The 25,193-nt window shown below is 35.0% G+C and overlaps 1 protein-coding gene across 1 annotated transcript in view; it reads left to right on the plus strand.

Moving 5' to 3' along the window:
- Positions 1–25,193, plus strand: part of LOC121076953 (transcription initiation factor TFIID subunit 4-like) — a 147,644-nt gene that overhangs the window by 16,491 nt on the left and 105,960 nt on the right. Inside the window, exons 5-9 of the mRNA XM_040571616.1 lie at positions 850–972; positions 1,496–1,585; positions 3,153–3,410; positions 13,841–13,946; positions 18,124–18,238. Of these exons, the coding sequence (XP_040427550.1) occupies positions 850–972; positions 1,496–1,585; positions 3,153–3,410; positions 13,841–13,946; positions 18,124–18,238 (692 nt within the window). The remainder of the gene's footprint in view (positions 1–849; positions 973–1,495; positions 1,586–3,152; positions 3,411–13,840; positions 13,947–18,123; positions 18,239–25,193) is intronic.

Here is a 25,193-nt window from a genome sequence, read left to right on the forward strand (position 1 = left end):
AATACTAGATACTTGATTTTATTAATATTTTATGAACTTCTCAGATCTATTCAGAAGTGGAACATTCATGCAAGCGCACTCCCTGTGATGGAACAAATACTTTACAAAGAAGAAACCATTTCAACTAAATGGAATACAGATTCTGAAAGCAGAGAACACTTATGGCAGGATGGGGAAAATTGACCACATATGTTTCAATAGTGAAAGACCTATTCCATTTCTGTAAACAGAACAATCGGGCCTTTAGCCTATGGACATCATTATTATAATATCGCTGGGCCTCAGAACTGTGGTTACACTGAAATGTTACATTTCTGGTTCTCAGACCAAATTACAGCACATAAAAATAATAGCTTGAAAAATTAGAGCATCTACTGTTCTGCTGATGAAAAAACATTAGATATGATAATGTTTGAAAACTATTTCTAATTTGATTTTACTGCTGTAGCTGCTTTGTGCAAAAGCATATTGAATCAATAATTTAACAAATTAAGTAGCTTGTGGGACACTACATTGTATCTCAAAGGAGAATACATCTCCAACAAATTGTTACATTAGTTCTCTTATTTATGGCTATTTCTATCAAATCAGACTGTAAGATATTAAATATATTTCTTTCATTGACTTTTGTTAGTCATTATGAGGTATGATGTTCAGTTACATACAGAAGTGAAGAAAATGTCAGGTAACTAGCAGCAGTAGCAAAATAGCTGCAGATGTATGTGAAATATCTCCTGCCTGAATTAGAACAATCTAATCATTTTCTCTATTTATAGTGATTAAAACATACAGCTATCATAATTGGAAGATAGCATGGATATGATTTTTTTCTTTTCTTTTTTTTTCCAGGAAATGCAAGAAAATGTGAAAAAATGCAAAAACTTTTTAGCTACTCTTATAAAACTTGCTTCTCATAATTCACCTTCTCCAGAAACGTCCCGTAATGTGAAAGCTCTGGTTCAGGATTTGTTGGTAAATACCTCTCACTAATGTCAGTTATCTTTAAACTTGTTATTTATATGTGCTGAAAACTATTGCTTTGATCTTAGCTTTTTTTTTCCCTATAATGATAGGGAAAGGAGTTGGGCTGCATCAAAATGCAAATATCCTGTTTGTTACGTATTTTCAAAAAAACTGTTAATGTAGGTTTTCTCATAGTTTCTGAAAAGGGAAGTGCAACAAAGTATTTAGTGTGCATTCCTCAAAAACATTCTTGTTTTGATGGATAATACTGTGGTCATGTTTTGAAAAATACAGTAAAATACGGGATTTTTACTTGAGGATACATTGAGTTTCTTTTCCTCCAAACCACGGTCTTTTCTGAAACAGCCTACACGCACATATATACATCATAAATATATACATATATATGTGTGTGAGTACGTGTGTATATATGTAAGTCCATTTTTACGCGTGAGCTTGTTCTCATTATTATCTGGAAAAACAACCAAACAACTGAACTGAATTATTGATGGTTTGTTCTTTTCCCTCCAAGGATGCAAAGATTGATCCAGAAGAATTTACAGGCCGCCTTCAATCAGAACTCAAATCATCACCCCAGCCATATCTTGTACCTTTCCTTAAGGTAATGTGAATATTGTTTAGATTAGTTGATTCCAATGCAAATGTCAATACTTTAAGTTTTAAAATACACTTTTAAAGTGGAATTAGCTTCACCCATCTAAAGTGAGACTATTCAATTTTTACTTTGTGGTGCCAATTTCTACTGAAGTCTGCACAACTTCAAAAATTGTACAGTAAAAATTGTACTTTACTGTTACAATGCATTTAATTCTCTGTGGTCTGTCTTTTGTAAAGTACAACACTCATTTAGAAGAGTTACGAGTTCTATAGAATGCTTCAATTAATTAAATAGGCTTTTTCTATATTTATTGTAATTTATATATGAATCACTTATAACTTCCAATGCATGTGTAATGGTGATTATGAAAAATGGAACCAGATAATGCTGTTGAAATAATTGATGAGCTGATCCTGCCTGTAATCTGGAACCCTCCTCATATAGAAGAGGGATTCCAAATGGATTTATTGATTGTTGGATCCTAAAGTAGAAAATGTAGGGGTAAATTTAACTTCTGTTTTTTCTACTTTACCTAAAACAGTTTCCATATGCAAGATTATATGCATATATACAAAGCATGTTTAATTATGCCCCAACAAAACCACAACTATTGTTTTAAAAGCATTTTTCTTCTAGTCCAAGAATTCTCAGTTTAGGGCAAATTCCCTGTCTTTCTTCTCTCTGTTCAACTCTTCTTCAGAACTTTCTCCCCTTGCTTCTGTTTTTTTTCAAGTTACCATTAACCCTTATTTGTGCTTATTCCTGCTCTTATTCTTCAGTCACTTTCAGCATGAGGATAAGTTTTAACTTGTTTCCTTTCTTTGAAGTCCTTTTTTTTTTTGGCAACAGACATTACTTTTTAAATAAGTACTAGAAGTTTAGAAAGACTGTAGCTTGAGTTAAACATTGTTACGTTCTACAGCTGCCTGGGGGGGAGCACTTCAAAAGAACTCTGCTACCACTTAAAAAGTAAAAAGTTTATTCAGAAGGTACGGTATACTCTTTTGGAACTATATTTTTTGGCTGAACTGGTCTGAACATGAAGCATACAATAGTACACTTTTCTAATGCAGTCAGAATACATTAGATCAGTAATAATACAGTAAACAACTATCGCTGTAGGGCATCAACAGTTAAATCATCTTATTCTAGGTACTGGAGGCATGCCAAGAGAAGCAAATTGGTGCAGCTTATTTCTTCTAGCAGGCAGTGGGCTTTTCCTACTGTTCTGTCTTATCTTCCCTTCCCTTTCTTTCCCCTTTCCAAATACCTAAGCTACAAGTTCTAGATAGTCTTGAGGAGGGGAGTGTTATATGTTTTACCATTACCATGGAATTAAGGCATGTCAAAGTCTGCAGAGTTGCTAAATTCAGATTGAAAGCTTACTAAAAATGGAAACTGAACTTGTGCTCTTATAAAATGTGTTAAGTATTGTTTCTTGTTGATGACTGGGCAGATTGTACAATTTGACAGAAAACTGCATTCTTTTAATTATGTTTACAGCAAATTTCAGAAGATTTTTTGTCAACCTGGTAAACCTGATATTTCATCAACTTTCTTCTGTTTTTAGAAAAGTCTACCTGCATTGAGACAATCTTTACTGAATAGTCAACATTCAGTTTTGCAAGGACAGCCGTCTCAGCAGTCACTTCAACAAACCAAGCTATCACAAGTTATACCTCAATCTGCCTCTGGAAGTATTTCCTCTGTTGTCACAACGCAGACAATAGGAATAAGGCAACCAAACAACATTTGCACAGTCTCTGTATCAAATACAGTGCAGCCTCCTCAGGTTAAGGTGGTACAGTCAAATCAGAGTTCTCAACTGGTAGGTACTGTAGTATGAAAGAGAATTTCTTAACAGACTGAATAGCAGTTTTTAATGTGTTTTTTTTTTCAGCTTGTTTGGGAAATACGTTTTTTTTTTTGTATCATGTTCTGTACTGTGCGGTAGCACCTCATTTTATGGATCTTTACATACATGATCAAACTTTGTGCCGAACCCTTAATTTAGATAACTTTATAAGCATATCTTAAATTTTTAAGTAATACTCTGTATACTCTTGGCCTTTTTTTCAGAAATATGATTGTTGTGTGATCACAGTGGATTTTGAATTAATTACAGATGTAGAACAGAAAACTTTTCAAGACTTAAAGGCAAGAGAAAAATTTTTAGTATGTTATTAGGTATGTTGCTTTGTTTAGATTAGTCTGCATTAAAATCAGCTACCTCATTTTTAACTCTCCTATACATAATTACAAAATTGTGTAGAACAGCTGGACTGTACCAGTATGTTTTGTTTAGAAACAGTGCCATATTTTATTTACTGAAACATGTCATTATTGTATATTGGAGTATTACATGGTTAGATTCATTAATTGCAGAGGCGTTACCAATAAGGCAACAGTACAGCCATTTAGTCATTGAGAGGGTGATGAATATATCCTGCTGGTGTGTGTGTGTGTGTACAGTTGTAGTTAAAACTCATTTAGAATTTTTGCCAAGGCATTAAGTTTATATAGGCATTAACATCCATCTAAGCAAAGATGTAAGAATTCCTTTGTCTGTAGTTTCTATGTATGTATGATTAAAGTACTTGACTTTGGTTTCAAAATCAAACTGACAGGTTCCAGAAAGTATATCAAATTGGTAAAAATGTATATTATCAAGATTCAGAGATGCACATAGAACAATGTAACACCTTGCAGGGATCTATCCTTGTATGCTATACAAAGGAAATAGCTTTTAGGGTGTTCGGGGGGAGAATGTTTATTGTACTTTATTTTAAAATTAGCATTATGCAGATCAAAAACATCTGAGCCTTGGGTCTTTTGAACCTTACATTTTTTGGCTGTTAAATAATTAAATTACAAATGAAATAAATAGAATTTTATCAGCCTTTTGTGAACACAGTTTTAAGGTGTAAGAACATTTGACTTGTGTTTTTTTTTTAGATACACAACTTTGCTGGTTGTAATACAAACGAGATGTGGATGTTTTGCACCTTAACTTGACTGCTTTTTGTTCAGCCATGTGAATTCTTTTCTGAAATGTGTTCTTCCCACCACTTCTGGATTGTTTTATTATTTAGAAAAGTGTTTCTTAGACTTTTTGTGACTTTTATGATTTGTCTGTGTCTTGTAAGACTGAAATTGGCAATGGCATTGGTTCTTCAAGGTAGGGGAGCAGGAACTGGTTGTAATTACAAGCAGTAGGTGTACAAATTAGTCTCTGTCCTGGAGAAAGCAAATTTCTGACAGCAGCTAGCAGGTTTCTTACAGGTATTATCACTTGTCATTCATGGCCAGTATGTCTAGTCTGCTCTCGTGTCATAGTCCTAGGGCTAAGGTACTGCCAGGTAGCACTGCTTTTTCCAACATTTTGCAACCCACTCTAAACACTCCAGTGACTGCTAGGCAGGTTACACCCCCCCCCCCCCCCCCCTTGAGACACACTGATGTTGAACAACGAAAATGTCAGTAAGTCCATGAGGAGTCTCACTGATGCTTATAGTTCTTGTGGAATATTTTCTGAATGGGATAGATCCAAACTCATGTGAGACAGGTCTTTACATTCATGTGTGTTTAGTTTCTCTAACAATCTGATGCATACACAAAGCAAGCAATCATGATATTAATGTGAGTGGAGACTAGTAATATGAAGAGTTGCTCTGTCATCTTATTCAACATACCTGTGCAATACGAAGGAACTGACAACTGCTAAAAGAACACTGAGGAGATTGGTCTGATTGGCAAAGGAAGTTTTCCGTCTGCAAAGGCTGATAGTTCTAGGACTGGATTTTCATCTTACTGGGTACATGAGATGACCTCTTTTTTTTTTTCTAAAGGTAGCAAATGCAGAGCAAAACTATGCTTAATACTTCTAGAACATATTTTATAGAGAAGTGAATACACAAAAAATGAAAATTCATTGGATTTATTGTAAAACTGGCTTTTTGTATTTGTTTTTAATTTATCAGTAACATACGTGATTAATAGAACCAAACATTGCATTGACCAAGCACTTCTAAATGGCCCTCAGATTAGTTCTATACAGACAAAAGTAGCATCAGACAATAGGAGTCACTGCATAAAAAATCCTATGTACCACAACAGCAATTAGCTCACATGCCAAGCAGACAACCCAGCAGCATCTCCATGTCACTCTAGTAATTGTTTTTAAGTACTGACTTTTTTTTTTGTAGTGACAGTGATCACACTCTTCATACTTTTTTTTGTGCTCCCCAAAATCAAAGCACAGCAAAGAGCTGCTGGCAGTCTTGCCTGGGACTTTTCCGGAAGAGGAAGATTACAGCTGGCTTGCCTAAGGGTGGCCAGCACTGATGGAGGAAACTGGCTGAGCTCCAGACTCTCCAAGCCTGAAGCTCACTGGAGAGAGTTCCAGCTGGCTATGCAAACTGTCCAGCTGCAGAAGGGCAAGCCTATTTTGGAATATAGATCTTTTCAAACCAGCTAGTTACAGTAGTCCAGTTTCTTTTTAAAAAAGTTAAAAATCAGTTAACTGTTCATTTTGTTTGACTTTTCTGTCAAAAGGGATTTTATAAAGGGGTCAGCGCTAGGAGATAGTTCACAACACATTTGGAAAGACATGATATTAATTTTTGTCATTGCATATATTGAGTCTTTCATAGCATCTCATCTTATAATGTTTTGAATTTCATTAGTCAGAATGGTATTTTTAAAAAACATCGCCTTATGCAAATTCAGTTCTTTTTTAAAGTCTGCCCTTCTACATTCAGTAGTGGTCACAGTACTCCCCTCTCTTAGCATGTTTGGAAAGCTCATTCAGAAGTTATTCTGATTTGTAATTGTAAGATTCTGCTGTTTTAAAACAAACAAATGAAAAACATTACATTACATTAAAGCAATTTTATTGTTTCCAGAAAAACAATATGAAGTGTATATGAGAAGGAGTTTAGCACGATTGAGATTTCTGAAGGTAAAGCAACATTGGCTTCACCGGTTGTTATTCCTAAATAACAAAGAATCCTTGATGTTCATTTGGGTAGAAATTAGCACAAGACAGAGCATATCTGTAGAACTCAGCAATGGGGCTAAGATGTGTGAGCTGTCTCTAGCCAGATTTGGCATACATACAGCGAACCCAGAACTCTGTAAGGTACTGAGATGCTAAGTTGTAGTCAGGTTTGTTTCCCATCATACACAAGTTTTGCCCATAGAACAGAACATAGAGCTTGTTCATGTGGCTTGTGGCTGTTCTAATGTGGTGATACATCACCCTGTTACAGTGAGGTTTCTTGCAACTTGGGAGTTCTCTGTGTGCTGTTCAGCATGCAATGAAGATTGCACAAAGGAAACTTCATTAAACTCTAGTGTTAACAGAGATGCAAGAGGAGATTATTTATCTGTTTTGTAAAGTATACGTCCTGTTATAAAGCTATGTTATATAAGAGCTAGATAGTGCTATTAGTACTGGTTAGCTACTACTAGCAGGGGAAATGTGGATGAATCTTGGGCTAATATTTCATTGATGAGACTCTAATGAGATAAGCCAGCAATCGATTTCTATAATTATTCTAAATGCAACGTTCAGAGTTTCTCTAAATTGTCATTCTTAGTGGGAAGGAGCTCTATATACCCTTATATATGCAGACATTACCCATCTCATTCTAGGTGGTAGAGCAGACAAAATTTCTATGAATAACAAAGTTGGTTTTTATTTGTTAAAAGTTGTGAAGTTGTAAGTAGATTGTTGAGTAAAGGAGATTGATTTGCACTTTTTATATTGTGTTGACACTGCATCATAAGAAGAAAGTGCTCCTGGAGGTTGAAGCCAGTTATTTAAATGATAAAGAAACAGTAAGAAATTTAAAGTGATTCATCTTAATTAAGACAAATTTAATTATCACAGAATCACAGAATCATCTAGGTTGGAAGAGACCTCCAAGATGACCTAGTCCAACCTCTGACCTGACACTAAGTAGTCCTCCAATAAACCATATTACTAAGCTCTAAATCTAAAAGTCTTTTAAAGACTTCCAGGGATGGTGACTCAACCACTTCCCTCAGCAGCCCATTCCAATGCCTATCAACCCTTTCAGTAAAGAAGTCCTTCCTAATATCCAACCTAAACCTCCCCTGGTGCAACTTGAGCCCATTCCCCCTCGTCCTGTCACCAGGCACGTGGGAGAATAGACCAACCCCTACCTCTCTGCAGCCTCCTTTAAGGTATCTGTAGAGTGCGATAAGGTTGCCCCTGAGCCTTCTCTTCTCCAGGCTGAACAATCCCAGCTCCCTCAGCCGCTCCTCGTAAAGTAGTATAAAGATTGTGCAGATCTAGTTGGAGGCTCCTAGAAAGTGAGATAGAACAATGGAATTTGCAAATAAAATAAAGGGACAGAACAAGAATCATGTTATATAGCAGTGTTCTGTGTTGGTCTTCTAAATATCTAGTGGAAGAGTAGAAAATGGCTATTTGGATAAAAGGAGTAGTTTATGTTAATGAACTAACAGAGAGATCTAGTTGCTGGCTTGAAGTTTGGTCCACAATGAAATTTAAATAAAAATGGATGCTGAGCAGTAGATATTTAGGATCCTTCAGTAGGAACAAAACCTATAGTTAGAAGATTACATGCATGTTTCAAATACAGTTTAGTGAGTTTTTGTGTTATTTTTATGGGTTCCACTGTCGGAATTTCATGGGCTCATACCTTAATATAAGAAGGACACGGGCAATGCATGCTGTTTGGAAACCAGTAATAAAATATGTCTGTTAGAGGACAAACTTAAGAGCAAAGACTGAAAGAAAAGCTTTAGAGATACTAAATGCAAGTAATGTGGTCAAATACTGACTGAAGGAGAGTATCAAAAACATTTACAAATATTTTCAGGACTTAGGATAGACATAGTCTATCAAATTAAATCTTTAGAATAGTCTAAGGGAGTATAAATATGAACAACGGGATAAAATTAAGCGAAGTAGGATTTCGTCTGGGTATAAGGCAAAATGTCCTTACAGTAGAACAGACTATTTGATGGTAATCAGTCTCCCAAAGGAAGTGATGAAAGAGCCATCACTGGAAACATTCAAAATTAGCCTAGATAAAGTACTGGGAAGGATCGTGTGGTGCACTGGGGAGCAAGTGGGTCAAGTGATCCAGTGGCTTTTATTTTTATTTACTTCATTGCTTCTTTGAAGGCATATACACAATGGAACAATATTGTTGCCATATTAACATTAAAATTTATGTACTGCATTAAAAAGTAGAAAAAGGTTTTGTGTTTGGGAGGAAAACAGTAATTGCTTACGCAAATTTTGAGGCATTGGTGAAAAATTCTGTTACTGTTGCATCATGTTTAAATAATGGTAAATATGAACTTAGGTCCGTAAATGCGTGAACATTGGAAGTTAATGCTGCCAGATTACATGGTAGCTGAGGTTTGATATGACATTTATCTTCAGGATTGAGTAGACTGATAAATCACAAGTGGCATAGCCACAAGTGAGTTAGCAAGTGTTTACTCATGAGTGAAGATAAATGTCATATCAGACATTCGGCCATTCTGAATTCTGTACATTTACAAGTGGCGTATTTGTTTCTTCCTTCTACAGTACTTTTTTTTAATTGAGAGAGAAAATGCTCAGTATAAGATATATTTTGAAAATTTATTATTATGTTCCATTCTTTGCAGAAACATCTATTTCCTTTGCTGGTTTTATTGCTATATTTGTTATGCTTAAACTTCTGGATCAGATGCTTCTGTTGCAAATTATGTTTTATGTAAATCAAGTTAGGTTAATTTTCCAGCTATTGTCAGGTAAGCGGAAACATACCATTGTGACCTTATGCATCTGTAAAGCAGCATCTAGATCAGGGAGACGTGCAAAATTCCTGTCCTTGAAGCCTTTAGCAGTGAGCTCTAATCTAATCGTCATAAAGGTTCTTTTCTTTTAATGCTTTGTAGGTAGTAGCGTTCATTTTTATTTAATATCTGCCATTTAGGAAGGAGAAAGTAAAAGAAGTTATCAGTCTTTCTGTTTCAATGCATTTTATGCACCGAAATCTTTCTCAATCTGTTGATCATTTGTGTTTTTAATTATTGTCTTCTTGAGTATTGTGTTAATTATCTGTCTTTACATCTGTAATGTGTTCCTTGTCATGCAATAATACATATGGTAGAAGATTCACACCTGTCATGGCCATCACTTTTTGGCTTAAGATTGGGACCAGAGAGCACTATAATTTTATTGTCATATAGTTATTGAATCTAAGCTTTTTGAGAAGGTCTTTAAGAAAAATGGATGTTTCAGTTGTGACCATTTTAATATTCTAGTTATCAGTAATATGTCTGTTAAATATCCTTTTTTCATCCGCAAATCTGTTTGTTCTGTACAAGCACCATCACGTACACAGCCCTTTTTTCAGATGTGAAAATTTTTTCAGATGAGAAAACTGAGAAATGGACAGAGTAGTAGTCTGAGCATTCAGAAAGTGAGAGAAGGAACTTGTTTGGAGGAGCAGACAAACGATGTATCAAAGCGAGCCTCATTAGTGCAGCAGAGTGGTGATGGTTAGGGGGGGAGTAGGATGGTGAAATAAAAGGAGAATACTTATTGTGAGAAGTGTGCTTGTCATTTTGCAGAGAAATGTTATTTTATAGAAAAGAATGAAGTTAACTTCTACCATATTGCCATTTGAGAAGAAGCAAGGCCATGACTTTCTTGCTTTAATACATTCCTTGAACGGTTTTGAAGTGCAGCAGCCACTGAGATGATTCTTCTACTTTCGACTGATAGATTGAAGAGGAATAGGCCGATCTATGACAGTACTTGTGCTGTCATGGCACTGTCTTAATTGTAGTTTTGTTTGATAATTCTGCTATTTTCCAAGATTTTTATCAACTCCAAGCAATAGCTAAATCACAATAAACCTTCTGTGTTTTCTGTGTCTTTGTTGTTACTGTTCTACTGTTATGCTTGCTGTCTTCAGTGGTGGTAATAATGAAAATGAATTCCGTTCTTTTTAGTGGAGATGGAATGATGAGAGGTTTGTGTAAACTGAAGACTGTTTTAGTCTTACCACCTTTTCAGATTCAGCACTTCTAAAATATCATTAATATTATAATTTTGGCAGTAGGGGTAGAATATATAGGTTGGAGAGGACTTTGGGAGGTGTCTAGTCTGACCTCCTGCTCACAGGAGGTCCAATTAGAGCATGTTGCCCAGGGCCTTAACCAGTCATGTTGTGAACATCAAGGTGAACTTCCACAGCTTCTCTGGGTAACCAGTTCCGGTGTTTGCACACCTTTATAGTAAATTGTTTTTTCTTACATTAGGAGGAATTTCCCGTATTTCAGCTTGTGTCTATTGCATTACATCCTTCCATTGTGTATCCAGAAAAGCCTGGATCTGTCTTCTCCACACCTTCCCTTTATATAAGTGCAGACAGCAATAAGAACTCTCCTTCTGTTAAAGCTGAAATAATGTCTCTGATAACCTCAGTATACTAAAAACATCCACTTCTGTATTTTCTATATACATCTGGTTTAGGAAATCCTGAACGAACTGGTCATTCAAGATTGAGTATATGAATGAATTACGTTAAATGGGGGTACGCTCGTTGTGCACATTTTTAGGCTGTCGGAAATGGAACTTAATTTTGGTTAAGTTAATCATCTCCCAGACTGGCTTGCCAGTATCTTGTTCATTGCCTATATTTTCCAGGCCAAATTCAGGACAAAATAGAAATATTTGTGTTATGGGGAAAATAGGCAAGAAGATTAGAACAATTTGAATTAGTTTAATTGATGAAGAGTGGTAGTTTGTTTATAAATTGTGATGTAGCGTAAGTTACCTCTGATTCATTAGTTTTTACTAGGTACTTTGTTTGGAAAGAAGGTTGCATATTCTGTTTCACAAACAAATTGCTAATACTTATTCCTTAACTGATTCCAGATTTGAAGATCACATCTGTGTTGAAATGTATCTTAAAACCATATAGAAAATGAAATCCGAGTTACTGTAAAATGTTGCTCTGAGTTCAGGTGCGGTTGTTCCTTGTTGCTGGTCAGTTTCAATATGGAATTTAAAATGCTGATTCTGATCTACACCCTTTGGAAAAGATTATTTCTCAGTCATTTCCTACATTTTCAGCACTTATGTTGAGGTCCTAGTACAATGTTTGTTAAAGAACATTTTTTGAATATATTTTGAATGTATTTAATAATAAAGAAAGCATTGTCGTTATTTGTGTGATCTTAAAAGGTTAAATATTAGCCTATCTTTAATGGTGTTAATGACAGACTTCTTAGGGTATTCACATGAAAATATTAATCAGGTGAAACAATTTGATTCTGAACTCTAGAAGTTGCTTGCTGCTTAATGACAGAAGATTACTGTAGTACCAGACGGTGATTCTATCTGCAGGTCACACATAAGTCCTTTTTGGCCTGACTTTCGGCCAGTTAAGGTATGTCTGCTTTTCTTCAATATTCTCTGAAGACTCATCCAATATATTACTGTGGAAGTGGCAACATTCTCCTCTTCTGTATCAATAGCCCTTTTTTACTTTTGGGCTATTATGTCTCCTTACTTACTAAAATACACTTGTACATGGAAACTGTTTTGTGTGCTTGAAAATGGAGTCAAATTCAACTTTTTCCCTCTTATCGTCTATGTTTTTCCTGTGGTACCTACTTAATTCTTTCCCTTCTGAGTGTTACTATTTACTCATTGCCTGTCTTGACTAAATAAATTTATATCCACTTGTCCCATTTCTGTGCTTAGTCCAAATACTCTGTTCTCCTTCAGTGTCTGTAGTTGAAGCTGAATCCTTAATCTTTTTTTTCCCCTTTTCTCTTTCTGCGAGTAGCTATTGCTAATGCTTCTCCATCTGCAGGTTTATTATGACCTCTCAACTTCTAATATTTTAGGTTGTACAGAATGCAATTTCCTAACTTCACAATATTCCTATTTGTTTTTTTCTCCAGACTATATTAAAGGTCTTGTTCCCTCGCTACTCTGTTCTTTTATTTGTAGTTTTCATCTTCAGACTGGGGAACCCAGGTTCCTGCTGATGGAACACTTTCCTATTTGTTCCTCAGCTTCTTAATTCTCTACTTTTACATATCATTTGAAAACAAAACAAAGTATATATTTCTCCTTTCCTTTTCTCCATAGCACACTTTGAAGTCAGAGATTTTGTCTTCATTGTTCAGCTAATTAATATGGTTTTAGATACTTTGTAAGAATAACAATGAATAAAGGTGCAGTGTTTCCTGTTTGCTTCGTATGGTGGTGTATGGCATTGTGTATTGTCTTCTAGGAGGTAGTACTGAATGGTGCAAGACAGAGACTTGTAATTCAGCAATGGGACCATTATGCTATGGCACTAACATAGTTGTGACTGTGAAGAGCACATGACTTCTGAGGTTTTCTGACCTGAGTTGTGGTTGTAATCTTATTTACAGCTATTTGCATGTGTTTTGTTTTCAAAGTTCATTTAAGGATTTTTTTTTTTTCAGCTCTGCAGCATCCACATGTCTTACTGAATCTTCTGTTCTTTACATCTGTGCCTACCTTGTCCCTGATTTCATGAACATACATTTTGCTATCGCTTAGGAATGACCCTTGGAGTTTTTTCTTTTTGATTAAATTTATTTGTGAGTCAAATTCTAAGTTTCTGGCCCAGTTTCAGTTTTGGGTAAGGACCTCAGAATTTGTTTTAGTAGTAAGTGAAAACATGAGAATACCGAATTAACGTTTAAAAGACAAATACTGTACGATCACCACAAAACGTTGCATTCCTTCTTGTGTATTTTTGACCTTGGAACCCATAATATTTTGGAATTTACTTCTAGTATATACTTTCTTTAAAAAGCATAGGTTTATAGTGAGAGCCCTAATGGTTGTAAGTATATACCACTCAAATTATTGTAGCATTTTCTTCTACAAAAATGCTTTCTGAAAAAAAAAATCTGAAGACAAAGGTCTAAACTTTAATGTATACTGCACATCTTTGAAATATATTTTTGATGACGGTTGGGACATATGACATTTGTGTCAAATATCTGGGTTTTTTTAAAGTATAACAGCTAAATATGAATATACACACACACACAACCACATGCATTACATGAAAATGACTTTTGTCACTAGCTGGTTGTGCTTGTAGAGATCCATATGCTTATATTAGTAATTAGAGGTATTAGTGTATTTACGTTGTGTGTGTTTGTGTATAAAGAGTATAATATAAGTATACTTTTTTTTAATAATAGCAGATTATCCAGTCAACATCTGCTCAAACTGTGAAACGAAACCCTGCTTGCCAGACTACCCAGATTAGGATGCCAGTGGTAATAACTCAGACCATTAGACCACAAGGTATGGGTTTAAATGTTTTAGTGAGATTGTTACCTTTGTATGAATTTCATTGTAATTACAAACTAGTAGCATGGGAAAAACTTACAGTGCTGACATTAGCAGGCTTGACACTTACTTTTTTATTTCATACTGGCTGAGGAGTGCATGTTTTCACTATGCAGTTTTGACATATTTCAGACTGACATAGTTAATTGTTTTGAAACTACATTACAACTAAACTCACATATGCTTAGTTCCTTATGAAGTTCTGAAAGAAGTCAGGAACTTGACTCTTGTATACTCTAACTCTGGGCCAAGAAAGAAATTATTAATTTTTCCTGAAACAAAAAATACCTTAATGCTCATGAAGCAGAACATTATAGTCACTGTCTCTGCGGCTAGAGAAGTTGAGGTGGGAGTTTTAGAGAAATTTCTCAACCCACGTGTTTTTTTCCAGGCAGTGTGTTTACTCTGTGGTGAGGTCAGAGACTGATTGCAGCAACATGACATGCCAGGGGAGCAGGAGGTGTGGTATTATACACAACTTTCTTATGGGTTTGCGCACAGGTGGATTAATGTTTGATACATCCCACTTTTTAAGAGGATTTTTGAACCCTTCTTACTTTCTTAGTAAATATCCTTTTTGTTTCTTTTCACCTGCTAGCCTTGGGGTTTGATTATGCGTGAGATCCTCTCTTTGGATGTGGGCACTGAGGTGATTGAGGGTTTGTAATGGAATACAGAGTTTATCATCTTCAAGTATTGAATTAAAGTAGTTTAAATGTACATGAAAGTATTGCTGCTTATTTTACTTTATTGCTTTGTCTTTTTCACTCTTGGGAAAAGAAAGCATCAAAAAAACAAAGATCACATTTAATAGCAGCTGATATTCTACTTGTTCAGTTCTCTTCAGAGAATCCAAAGGCTGAATGGACATGGAGACCAAGCTGTCACTGTAAGCCTGTCGTAGGCTGTTTTTCCAGGTTAGAAAGAAATGCATTTACTTGTCATATAAGGTGTATTTGATAGCACTGACACTTATTTCCTGAGTTTATTTACAGGGAGAGTGTTCAGTGTCTTAGAGTATGAACTTTCACTTCTGACCAATGTCTGAGAGTGAAGGCAGTGATTGATTTCATTTCTGTGCTTGTTCAGTCTGCAGTTGTGAATGACAACAGTATGACAAGAATTTGCATGGTATTGGCACTTGTCTTTTAAACAGTCAATTCAGAACACTAATTTATTCATGATAGCCATTAATTGGCCTATGAAGTACTGGCAGTACTTAACTGGCAGTTTGGTTTAAGGAAGACAACAATTCATAAAGGCCAATTCATGCAAAGCTCTGCTTTCAGGTGAGCTTATTCCTATTGACAAGCTTTTTTAAGCTCACCTCTACATTTATTTAATTATACCACCAAAACAGTCAGAATGGAAATCTAGAAAATGTCCCATTGTGAAAGCTATGAATCTTGCAGCCCATGTTTGGAGAAACATCTGCTGTGTGTTTGCACCTCTAAGAAGTGCCTATGGCATACTGTCAGATACCAGTACGTTTCAATCGTGATGCATTGTTAAAACTTTCTACTAAAAACACCAGTGTAATGGTGTTTTATACTGACCTCTCTATTTCTGTAGAAAGAGCTAAGATACTGGAATAGGATGTGGTCTATATAGAAAATTACGGTAGTGCAATTCTGTGGAGTGTGACTTTCCAAAGACGGTTATGCAAGAATTGAGCTGACTTCCACAAAATGCTGCATTTCGCTTCTCAAATTGGAGTGAATGTCCTAGTATAATGCTTCTTTACATTAGTATTAATGCATTCATGTGAACAAACTAGAATGCTTTAAAAACAGTAGTGTAGATAGTTGGCAGACTCTAAGAACTTTAATATTAATAAATAGTATCCACACCAGGGGAAATAGCTTTATAGTTATTTCAGGAAAAATTTACACTTCTTTATCAAAGCAGTTATCAGTATAATAAATCTGTGAATTGTTCCTGCATCTTGTGGATGGAGGAATAGAGCCAGGGGTTAAAATAATTAGCCGGATTCATTGCACCTATTTGACCTGTGCAGAACTAGGAACTTAAAAGCTCCTAAATTTGGGCTTATTTCTCTGGATCATGCTACTTGAGATTTGGAACAAGGACCCAGTGGTGAAAAACTCTGTATGTCATTACCAATCCCATGAAATACATAGGCCCACAGGTGATTACTAGTTTTCAAAATATGCCCTGCCTTGTAGTATAATTTGGTATTTTAGCCATATTTTTTGTCTAACTCCTTAATAATGCAGAATTTTATTTTAAACCAGAAAACTTATTTGTCATCCCCAAACTTATATTTACTTTCCCAGGTCCATTTGAGCAGAATTATTATATTGGGTGAAAGAAAGTGAGACAATTTTTTAGTATCCTGTATAGACATATGGTTTTCCTGAGACAAAGAGGTTAACTATTCTTTTGCTGTACCCTCTCCATATTTTCGGGGGTCAAAAGTTATCTGTGGAAAAGAAAACATTGATATTGGCTGTTAAGGAATATAATTTTAAACTCTGGAGGAGAGCTACTGCTTCCTTACTTGATGCATTGCAATAATTTTTAAGGCTAATACACTTTTAATTTCCTAAATGCAAATTGTTGAAAGCAGAGATTTGCTGACTTTTACTATTGTATTATTTCCTTCCTTCCAATTCACTTAGTCAAAAAAACTCTTTCAATTAGATGATCTGAAATAGATAAAATTGACTGGGCCATGAACTAATGCTATCTGTGACATCTCACAGACCTTGAATATTCCGATGACAAAATAGTTTTATTCCTCAGGCCTAGAGCCTAAATCCTGTTTTGCATTTGTTAATGTTGAGGGTCCACACAAAAATGCATTTATGCAGATTGAAGAACTGAACAAACACTCTTCAATGAGTTTTGCTTTGAGAGCATATGCTAAGGGTGATGAAGACTTCAAAATGAAAAAAGTAATGTGCTCATGCAAAGCTCAGATTTTTTTGTTTCAGCAAAGAAGTGTTATTAAAAGGATTTGTTGAGATAGTTGTGGTTTAGGTTTTCATATCTCTGCTAAGGTTCATACTATGCCATTTTTATGCAATAGATCCACAGATACGAAGGAAAACTCACCTACTTCTCAGTCTCAAATACTTTGTCTTTTAACTCTCAATAAAATTAAATGATATACAGGAAAAAGGTGAGATCAAGTAGACATATGATTTAATTACTTTCACATGCCAACATACGGGTGGATTTAAAGGATACTGACAAAATATAACCTAAGGAAGCAAGTCTTAAAATACTAAGCAGTAAAGGTGGACTAACTCCAAATTTTTCATTTGTCAGTGCTTTTTGAGTCAAATATTGATATAATGTTTTCTAATAATAATAATGCAGGTTTATTGATTTACCAATTAGTAACATAAACTTGTAATTATTTTTGATTATATTTTACAAATGTCAGAGAGGAATTAATATCCATTTATTAATGTAGTTTCACAAGAAGCTAAATGTCTACCACACTTCGGCTTGATTAGAAATTCCTCCCTCCCTTTTTTGATGTACATATAGACTTGTAAAATCGAGATACAGACATGAATTACTTTAAAAGAACATTTTCAAAAAAGACAAAATAAAAGACAACCTTTATGAGGGGGGTTATGTCAAATTTTAAAATAGTATGTTGTCTTCTACATACAGTATTAAAACATTAAAGAATAGTTAAAATAATGTTTTGAACTCTGAAAATATATCTTTTTCACTGCAACAAAGAAAAATGACTATAAGAAAATGTAAAAGCTATAGCAAATACCTCAGGTGACTGCGACTTAAAACATCTATATGAAGAACATTTGAAATCAGGTTCCTGTATGCTGTGCAGATTATAAAGAAAAGTGGTTTAATGATAATTGCAAATGCACAACTGTTTTGTATATTATAGCCAATTATGGTCAATGGTTTTCAGTTTTGGAGTCTTCACTATAATGTAAATATGGAACAAACTGTAATATTAATATATTTTTTTAATCTAAAGTTGTTCTTCTTCAGCAGTGTAATTTTTTAAAAAAATAACTACTTCCTTTGTTTGCAATTTACAGACAGTTAAATTTAGTTCCTGGACAGAAGGTTCTTTGATGTAAATTGTCTAAGACAGCTCATAATAACATCGCTTGGTGTTTTTCAGGCACAGTAGGGAAGGCACCAACAATACAAGCCAGCAAAAGTCCTGGGGGCTTTGGTGTTCAGGTCTCTGCAAATCAGAAAAACAAGCTGAATGACCCTGGAGGTGGTTCTTTCAGGTAAAAAAAAAAATAATGCAGGGGGGTGGCTGGAGGGTGGGGGGGTCTTAAATATAAAATATAAATCAGAATTGGCTTAACACCAGAGGGCAGTGTTTTACAATAATTCCTGGCTTTCTTACTGTTACTGTGATTGGATGACAATTTTCTTATTTAGATCTATTTAAAAAATAAAAATATAAAGGGAGCGGGGGCCCCTGTCTTTAGGATTTTTCTTTAAATACACTTTGGAATGTTTCATAAAATCTTCACCTCTGTGGATTCCAGAACAAATTCTGGTAAATGGAATTACATATATGAAGTTAAAACAAACAAACAAACAACAACAAAAAAGCAACACCCTTGCTTTTGTGTATCAGATTTTAACATTCACGTGGAACGTGTCTTGCTGAGAAAATACTGAATGTGATGACAAGGCATCCTGTTGATAGATAGCTGCTAAGCTGCAGCTATCCCCTCATCAGCATACAGAAAATACTATATGTTTCTGGTAGTGTGTGAAGAGAAGAGAAAGCGTTGCTTTACCTGTTCTTCATGTGCTTACTTATGTAGCAGAGATTGGGACATTTTATGAGTTTCTGTAGTGATCTGGTGCTGCAAGGTTTAATACAGTAGCATTGATGGATTGAGCTGCTGTTATTGGTTCTTTTGTACGGCAAATTTCTATTATCTTTTTTCCTGTATGTTGGATATATTTACTGTTTGTAGTGAAAAACAAATCTAACATGTTGCATTTTTTTTCCACTGGTGAAAGTACATTAAGCATCTGTGTAATGTTTGAGCATTTTTTTTCTTTTCTGTTTCTTTGTTAAATGACAAAATATTCATAGATTTTTATTTTCTTCTCGAATTCTTACGTTGCTCTGGTGTCATCAAACCAGTAGTTAATTAGCAGGCTTAGACTTTTGCAGGTGAAATGAAAGAAATTTTGTAGTCCTTTGTGAAATATCTCTGCTTTGAGGCATGTCAGTATTGCAACTAATAGTGGTAGTACTTAGTATTAATCTAGAAGCAAAATCATTCAATTTTTTACTTTCCGATGCTTTTGCCTCCCACTGAGTATTTAAATGATTTAAAATGTCTGTTGGGTTCAATTGTACTGTCTTAATAAGTATTTTTTATGTTTGTAAGCAACATGAGCATTTATTCTTCGTTAGTATAGCTTTCAATTTTACATACACCAAAAGGGACAGCATTTTTTTTGACTGGATGTTGTAAACTGTGCCAGGATTGATTCTTGCATTCACTTAGTTTATACATAGAATATATTAGGTTAGTTGGAATTGTTAATTTTCCCTTGGGGAGAAGCAAATGCTCAAGGCACTGATTGATAAATCAATAAATCTTTAGTGAGTTTGGTAAATAAGCTGTCAAGGGTGTATGTCATTTTTCCTCTAGAGAACAAATTTTAGTCAGAATGAATGTGTTTGTTTCCTTGCATTGTTTTCTCCTTCAAAATAGTAAGATACAATGCTGCATTTAAATAAGTCCATAAAATTGCAAGGATTTATTAAACAGCAGCAAAGATCAAGCTTTTTCTTGATATCTTAACAAAGAATTCAGTTGTTTGCATATTTGCATTTCAACCCCTAACCTCTCCTGAGGACAAATAGATGTCTGACTATTAAGCCTAAAGGCACAGAGCTGGAAATCTGTATTAATCCTCTGAATGCTGACTAGTTTTCCTCAACATTCCCAGCGTGTGTGAAGAATGTGTTTTTAGCCAGAAGGCAAACTGGCATCTAAAGCAAAGCAAGAATTTTGAAAAATAGTTGTGTTATGTATAAATTTATTTTGCCCTTAGTGTTTTATTATTGCATATTTGTTTCATTATTTTATATTCTACTTTCTTTAAAATAACTTACTCTAGCTTTTCACTCTTGTGAGCAAAGTGTTGGTCACTAGCAATGGAAATGTGAACATGGTCACTAGAAATGGAATTGCTATTTTTGATTTCCTTTAATCATACACATTCTTAAACTTACGGTATCTTTCTAGGGGGTGGGAAACAGAGGAAAGAATTGCATCAGAGAGGCAGCAATTCGGAATTTCACAAATTGCAGCTTAGCCCTCAGTGTCAGCATTAATTAATGACTTGTAAGACTGCCTACATGAGTTCACTGGATATTATGGTAGCTGTCCCGTGACGTAGTTTTCAACCCTGAGGCTTCTGCCTCTAAAGCTGTTATATTCCTGAAATTTTGTCAACTTTTTTTTTGTATTGAAATTTATTGTTGCTACATTTTTCAGTGGAAACTATGGAGTGTTCCATTTAGCTGACTTTTCTACTACATTAATGAATAGAAATTTGAACTCCATTCTCTGTAATATTTTTTCTTTTACAGTAGAGATCCACACTTATATTTGTACCATAATATTAATGGTCCAGTTTAGAGGTTTCTGTAGTCGGGAGAGGTGAAGCAGAAGGCCCCTTGAAATCTGCAAGGGGCCTGAATATTTCGCTACAACTGCTGTGCACATTGCCTGTCTCATTCAGTAACCTCAGAGGTCCTACTAATGTAATATACCACTGACAACAATGAAAACAGCAGACTCTTAAAGTAATTATTACCTACAGTTCAGACTGTGGACAATATAAAGGAAAACATCTGTTCCCCTGATACTAAGTTGAAATCGTTTCAGCTGGAAAGGACCTTGGGAGGTCAACTGCTCCAACTTCTGAGTCAGAGCAGGTTTGGTTAGATCAGGGACTTGTCCAGTTCTGCATGTCTCCAAGGTCAGAGAGAAATGTTTTTACTCCTGTATTATCCTAACACGTTCTAACTGAATTGAATAAGGCTCAATAGCATTGTATGCCAAATGGGGCAAGAAATGGGTAGAACTAGTCCGTTAATGTGTGTGATTCCGATAGTTTTCCATAGTGCACCTGCTAGGCAGGTGTTCCTTCCTAGAGAAGTCTACTTCTCTACTAGTAGAGTCTAATTTGTAATAACCAACTGTATATTCAGTCTTCCTTTGCCTACCCAAAAGACACGCATTCTAAATCCATTGCCTGTTACTACATTTTTATTTTTTTAAATAAAAGTTTAATAGCATAATTCTGACAGAATGTCTCAAAATGTGTGATGATGTATCTAATAAATTGCAAAGCATTGTGTCCCCTTGGGAATGATAGAAAGCTAATGCAGGTGTTTCATCTCTGAATGGCATCTTAAGATTTAAGTTTCTTTATTTTTCCAAATAAATGTTTCAAGCTCTAAGATGAGCATGTATTTTTCCACATTTGTCAAAAAAAAAAAAGAAAAGAAAGTGATGATTGCAGATGTTTCGTGTCATTCCTTTTTGCTTATCAGTGGTAAGATCCAACACAGACCTTGTGGGTGATTCCTACGACAAAGCAGGATTAGGGAGAAATCTCAAAATTAAACCTTTGAAAGTCAGAGTAAGCACTATATTAATTGCAGTATTTTAAAATGTAATACAGTAGCTGCTGTTGCTGTAATTTCAAGTGACTGTTTGCATCCAACATTTTAGCTGATCTCTGATCTTGTGATGCATGGAATTTGCAGACTTAGTGTCTTGCCATGTGTATAGGGACTTTTCTTAAGAACATGAAATTTCACTTTTGAGAGAGAGGGGAATCAATGGTGGTATGCTGTCTCAGTTGTCTTACATATTCTTATAGCTTACTTGGGAGCAGCCCAGTATTGCAGATTGGGACATCTTGGGCTCAAATCTTAAAAGTGCATGAAAAGGAAAATAGTACGCAATCATGCAATTAAGATTTGTTTATAAGGAAAATGCTACCAGACTTTTGTAATGGCTTGTCTTAATTTAAACAAAATCTTTGAAGTATGTTACAGACAACTGTGCAAATATTTCATTTTTTTTCCCGAACATTATTTTCAAGTAAGCGTTTTTTGTAGTTGCATGAGTGTTTTTAATCAAGAAAGAGAGAGGAGGAGTTAAAAGAAGTTGAATATAGGAATGAACTCTTAAACTATTTTAAAACGTAGCTTGCATTTGGAAACAGCTTGGAAAACCATACTGCCTACTTAAAAATAGCATGCATATTGGGATATTAGATTTATCCAATAAGACTCAGATTTTAATTCAGTAAGACAGAGAAATAACTAATATGAGCACAGTCATTTATGCCAGCAAATGTGAAATAGTTAAATACTGTGCTGGGATGAAAAGGGAAAGACATTAATCATCAGTCTAGCCAACCACTGGATGGCATCTTTGTTCCACAGAATGACTTCTGAAGACTCACTCATCTAGAGTTAAAAGTTGTCTTTTATAGGAAATTGTACAGCAAAAATGCCAGCCCTCTTGTCTATATAAATGTGTGTGTTTCAGTATCCAAAACCAAGCTCTCTTTTGTGTTGCTCAAAGTCAAAAAGTATACTGATAGAGATTTTGTTATCAGACTGGAAAATCTGTAGTCCCAACTAAGATTAAAACATTTCATATCTATTTTCCTTCTAATGTAAAAGAAAAATAGACGTACTCGGCAGTAGTAAATTGTTGATGTAAGATGGCAGGAAATTATTCTTTCCAGGAGTTACAGTGATGGTCTTATAAATACATGCTATTGCACTGCTTTTGATAACTTCAGCAAAATTCTATTTTGTGCCCAAAGGGAAAAAAAAAAGTTTTGTTTCAGACAGTATTTTTATGTGCAACATGGTTGCAGATCTGTGCTCAGAATAAAATGAAAAATTAGAATAGCTAAAATACTGAGCAGAAGGAGGGTAAAAGATTGATTGTATTTTCTCCATCTATTAACTAAAAGTATAGATAAAAAGTAACTTCCATTAAAATTTGTATTCTTTTCATTATACTCTGTACTGATAATTCATTTTAGCAGAGTTTCATAAGAATGAAATATTCTAAGAAGTAGAGTAGCTCACGGTGACTTTAGAAAGACAAGTACAATTATTTTTAAGTTCATGTGGCAAAATGCCATAGTTATTTTTATGAACGTGGAATAACAACTCTACTCTTTTAGCTCTGCATAATAGTACCTTTACAGGAGTTTACTAGGGGAAGAAATAAGCATGATAATCAGTAAAAAGAAAAGGAATTCATAATTGAGATAGCAATGAGAAGTACTTCTATTTTTAGGCTATGAGATGTGGTTGCAGAAATCAATTAAATATGAACATAGAATTGATAAAACTGCTCTGGATAGATGTTTATAAGGCTTCTCTTGAAACATGTTGATACCCTAAATAGACTGAAAAACTTTGAATTTTTCACTTTGTTCAAAGAATAATTTCAGAACAATCATGCAGAAGGACACTGATTTATGTCGAAAGTTATCATCTCTTTATATGAAACTTTATTTTGATCTCTTACCAAATTACTGATACTAACTGCTTTGAGTTCATGCCCCTAGCACAGTGCCTACCAAAAAGAAAAGGTAAAACTTGGGATTCTCAGGATAATCAAAGTTAAGGAAAAAAAAAAAAAGTTCAGCGAAAAATGAGATATTTCTTGCTATTACATGGCATACCAGAAGTTTCAAGCAATTTTTGAGGTGTAAAAACTCTACAGAATAGCCTGATTTGGGAGCAATACTTGATCCTCTTAACCAGCTGACCTTTTTGCTAGTGATTACTCAGTGTTGTATAGTGAATAAAGACTCTTCTCCCTTATTAATTTCAGGGGAACGTTGATAGTTCTTACTTGCTTATGTGTGTTCATTTAGCAAACCTTACTGTTGTAATCACTGATTTCAAATTCTAAATGTTTTTCTTCTGCACTGCTCTTTGAGGTGAAACTTGTCTTGGGTTTTCAAATCTCATAAAGAACTTTGGGGGCTTATGTAGATTGTCCCAAAAGACTTGTCAGATGGCAAGTTCAGGGAGAAGTCAAGAATGCTATCTTGATTTTGTATGGATGAGTGCTGAAAGGAGATGAAAACACCTGAATAACCAGCTCCTGGAAACATGATCTGGAAATAGGGGAGAGTTAATATATTACTTATTGTTAGCCAGATTTATGTGCAATGCAGGGAGGATCTGGATTGTGGATTTCTAGATTTCTCTCCTTTCTTTTTTTCTCACACCTTACTTGTAGCTTTGGTTTTTACGGTAGGCATTAAAGTTTTCGGAAGGTGAAAGTGAGTATTCTAGGGTGCATAGAAGGGCACAAATGTCATATTTTTTAATAAATCTTTTAAATTAAGCTTTTACTAGTTTGTTTAATGCAGTAGTAGGAGTCTGAAGTTGGATGTACTTGGATCTTTTCCGTATATATATTCTCAAAGGTTATGTAGTTGCTCCTAGAAAACACTGAAATACAGCATTAGTGTCATACATATCTCCTAAACAGGTAGCGCTAAAAACAGATGGTTTGTTTCCACGGTTATAAGTCATACCTTATAGGGGTAGGAGATAACAGATGCTTGGGAGATAGAGGTATGATCTGTCTTCTGAAACTCAAATTTTTCAGTCAATGCTTCCTCAAGCAGTTAGGAAGGGTATTGCAGGGCAAACAGTGGCTTGGGAAATGCTGCCATCATCTTCTCAAATGCAGCTCATTTTTTCTAAAACTAGATGGCATGTTCAACTGATTTTTGTACGTTACCAGAGAAAATAGTAGTGTATAGTCAGACCATGCTTGGAAACCAAGCTTACCTATATACTCATCAGGGTCAAAAAAATCTTCACCAACCAGTGCTGAAAACGCTTTGGTGCGCATTTTGATAGGCACATGTGAAACAGTGCAAGATTCCAAATTCATGTTTTTGTTTTTAGTGTCTCTGTGTCCTTTTTTTTTTTTTAAATGTATTTTATCATTTCACTCCCAGGTTTCAGCATAAAGAGAATTTTTGATTGGTCATTGGTGGTGGTGATTATTGCTCTTAGTTTCCTGACCATTCTGGTCTCATTGCTATCACTGACTTGCAGATGAAGAAAAGACACCTCTGTCACTCCTTCTGTTAGAGACAAATTGTCCTGCTTCTGAGGGCTTCCTAATACAT

Source organism: Cygnus olor, chromosome 12 (genome assembly GCF_009769625.2).
Source record: "Cygnus olor isolate bCygOlo1 chromosome 12, bCygOlo1.pri.v2, whole genome shotgun sequence".
In the NCBI taxonomy this organism is placed as follows: Eukaryota; Metazoa; Chordata; class Aves; order Anseriformes; family Anatidae; genus Cygnus; species Cygnus olor.